Source organism: Carlito syrichta, unplaced genomic scaffold (assembly GCF_000164805.1).
Source record: "Carlito syrichta isolate Samal-C Ts95f unplaced genomic scaffold, Tarsius_syrichta-2.0.1 Scaffold313872, whole genome shotgun sequence".
Taxonomy (NCBI): domain Eukaryota; kingdom Metazoa; phylum Chordata; class Mammalia; order Primates; family Tarsiidae; genus Carlito; species Carlito syrichta.
In genome coordinates, this window is record NW_007257968.1 from 1140893 (window position 1) to 1144030 (window position 3138).

The following is a 3138-nucleotide window of genomic DNA, read 5'->3' on the forward strand; positions in this document are numbered from 1 at the left end:
GGGTGCCGGGGCGTCCTGGGGCGCCCCGCCCGCCTGCCCTGGCCCGGGAGCCGCGCCTGAGCTCCTGGGGAGCGTGGTTCCCGACACAGATCCCTGGGTTACCCCCCCTTACTGCCCTAAGATGCAGTCGCCCCCGCATTCACTTCAAGGGAGAACCCGCGACGCTTCTCTGTGGACGTCACTCCAGGCCTGCCCTGGGCCGCAGGCATCCCCAGAGCCCCAGAACCCCGCAGTGCCCCGGACGACGCCCCCTGCGTCCCTGGAGCTGGCTGCAGTGTACCAGGTACGCGTGGAGGCCTCGTGCTTCCCTCCGTGTGGTCTCTGGGCTTCTGTTGGAAATGAGCCTCTGGTCTGCAGAGAATCCCATACTTTTTCGGTTCCCGGTTATCTGATGGATTTGGGAATGGAAGGAATTCCGACCTCCTTGAGAGAAGTGGGGCCCTGGAGAGCTAGAGCCACCATCACAATCAGGACCACTGCCACCCAGTAGGCTTCATAGCCTTGGGAACGAGGGGGTAGCCCCTGGACTTTCTCAGAGGGTGGAAGGCAGCAGGATGGGAGGTTCTGTCAGGAAAATGGCTCCGAGTGCTGCCTGAAGGGTGCAGTGGGGAGAGGAAGCCCTGGGGGTGAGCAGATGGGCTTGGAGCTGGTGACTTCATGTGTCCTTCAGGCTTCACTGGTTTGTGAGGCCCGTGAATGACTTATGTTCCATAAAAGATTGTCTTGAAAGATCCTGGGCAGGCATGGTGGCTTACGTCTGTAATTCCGGTATTTTGGGAGGCAGAGGCAAGAGGACTGCCTGAGCCTAGGGGTTTGAGACCAACCTGGGCAACTTGGTGAGACCTTGTCTCTACAATAAATCAAAAAATTATCCAGGCATGGTGGCACCTGACGGTGGTTCCAGCTTCTTGGAAGGCTGAGGTGGAAGGATCACCTGAACCCAGCAGGTTGAGGCTGAGGTAGCTGTGAGTGTGCCACTGTACTTCAGCAACGGGTGACAGAGTAAGACTTGCACTGGAAAAAAAAAAAAAAATTTTGGCCTTGACCATTGACTCTCCTCCCAGGGTTGAGACTGGGCTGGCCACTCGGATTCCACATCCCCAGCCTTGGATTTGTTCAGCCAGAACATATTTCAAACACTTTCCATGTGCCCAACACCATTCCTGGCACCTTGCATATCTTAATGTATTCAACCCTCCCAACGGCCCTCCCAACAACCCAACAACCCTAGGGTGTTACCATCATCCCCATTTTGCAGATGAGAAAACTGAGACTAAAAGAGGTAACCTGAGTTTTCAGGTGAGTAGCAGAGCTGGAATTTGAGCCTTGGCGTTGTGTCTCAAGAGCCTTGGCTCTTAGCGACTTGGCTTTGCTGCTTCCACAGCACTAGAGCTGTCCAGACACTGCCAGCCACACCCTGGGGAGCAGCCCAGGGATGTCCAAGATCTTTGGACATCAGGTAGTGGCCCACGAAGTAGCTGCCCTCTTCTCTTGCAGGGTGTCTCTGTGTCTCCGGAGTCCTGCCTGTCTCTGGGAACCCCATCTCTACTGCCCCGTCCATCATGCCAGAGACTCCAGCCTCAGGCCCAGTGGGAATGCTGGAGCCACAGTGCAGAGGTGCTGTCCAGCTCGGAGGACCAGGGACCCCGCCCTGCCTTCCAGCTCAGAGAAGCCAGCCCTCCCCAGAGCTCAGGCCTGCGGCTCAGTGGCTGTCCTGAACTTTGGCAAGAAGACTTGGAGGGGGCTCCCCTGGATATCTTCTACTAAATGGCCTTGCCTGCCCCCTTTTGAGCCAGGAACCAGGCCTGTAGTGTGGGCACTTCCTCATTTTCTGCTTCGGTAGTTTCTTGAGTGTTCCTTTAGCCAAGGATCCCTTTTCCCAAGGGATGTCTTTCATGGAAGCAGCGTTCAAAATAGATCTTGGGTATCCTCCCTAGCTGGAGTGGGGCTGGAGCTGTGCCATCCATTTCTAGATGCTCCCAGAATGCCCAGCGCTCTGCAGAGCAGAGTCTGAGCTGCTCTAGGAAGGGGGCTGCTGGACCCCAAGGTTGGGACTGGTGGGGAGCAGGTATGGAGGGCTCTGCTTTTTGGTGACTGTTAGCCAGAAGCCTGTATGCTTAAGACTTTTTGTACTTTAAGAAAAAACAACAACAACAAAAATTTGGTTTGGTCTGTTTTTCTATCAACCTGAGTTTTTCTTACCTGATCCACTAGTCCTGCTGCCTGGAATGTGCTGTCTTAAGTAAGAATGAGAGGCACTGCCAGGATCTTGGGGAAGGGATGCCGTGACCTGCTAGAAAAGGCTCTCTTGGGCATGGACGCCAGAAGCAGTGGTGGCTGCCTTCTGTATGGCTGGCTCGGGTTGTGGGGGGAGAGTTGCAGAAGAGGTGACCTTGGAGCCGGGTGTTGAAGGATGTGTAGGAGTCTGCCAAGAGGAATGAGGGAAGAGCGACCCAGGCAGAAGAAATGGCGTGAGCCAAGTTGAAACAGAAGTGTCTCACGTCAAGAGTTGGCAGGGGAGAGTGACGAATTGAACTGGGAAAGAAGTTGGAGGCAAGGCTGTGGGGAGCCCCATGCAGTTATGGGGGATGCTGAGGGTCGGGAGTGGGGTGAGCTGGTCAGAGCTGCTCTTGGTCGCTTTGGGTGCTTCATAGAACTGGAGTGGGACAGGAGGCCCCTGGCACAGTTCAGACTGAGAGAAGGGAGAGAGGCCATGCAGAGTACCGGCTGCCTGATTTCCTGGACCTGCTGGCGTGCCCTGTGGCATCAGGCAAGTTACTCCCTGAGTCACAGTTTCCCCACCTCCTGAAGGAGGAACTGGCTTAGGTGATCACTGAGGTGCCTTCTTCCTCTAACATAGAAGTAGTCTAGAAGTAACCTTCTTTTTTTTTGAGTTGGAGTCTCACTCTGTCGCCCAGACTGGAGTGCAGTGGCCGCTCCCAGCCACCGCAGCCTCAACCTGCTGGGCTCCGGCGATCCTTCTGCCTCAGCCTTCCAAGTAGCCAGAATTACAGGCATGCGCTACCACGCCCGGCTGATTTTTTGATTTATTGTAGAGATGAGATCTCGCTGCCCAGGCGGGTCTCGAACCCGTGGGCTCAGGCAATCCACTCACCTCAGCCTCCCAAAGGTGCAGGA

The 3138-nt window shown here is 55.6% G+C and overlaps 1 protein-coding gene across 1 annotated transcript in view; it reads left to right on the forward strand.

The window, feature by feature from the left end:
* MESP2 (mesoderm posterior bHLH transcription factor 2) overlaps positions 1–1767 on the forward strand; it is a 5815-nt gene extending 4048 nt beyond the window's left edge. Inside the window, exons 2-3 of the mRNA XM_008070633.1 lie at positions 2–283; positions 1498–1767. Of these exons, the coding sequence (XP_008068824.1) occupies positions 2–283; positions 1498–1767 (552 nt within the window). The remainder of the gene's footprint in view (position 1; positions 284–1497) is intronic.
* The last annotated feature ends 1371 nt before the right edge of the window (positions 1768–3138 follow it).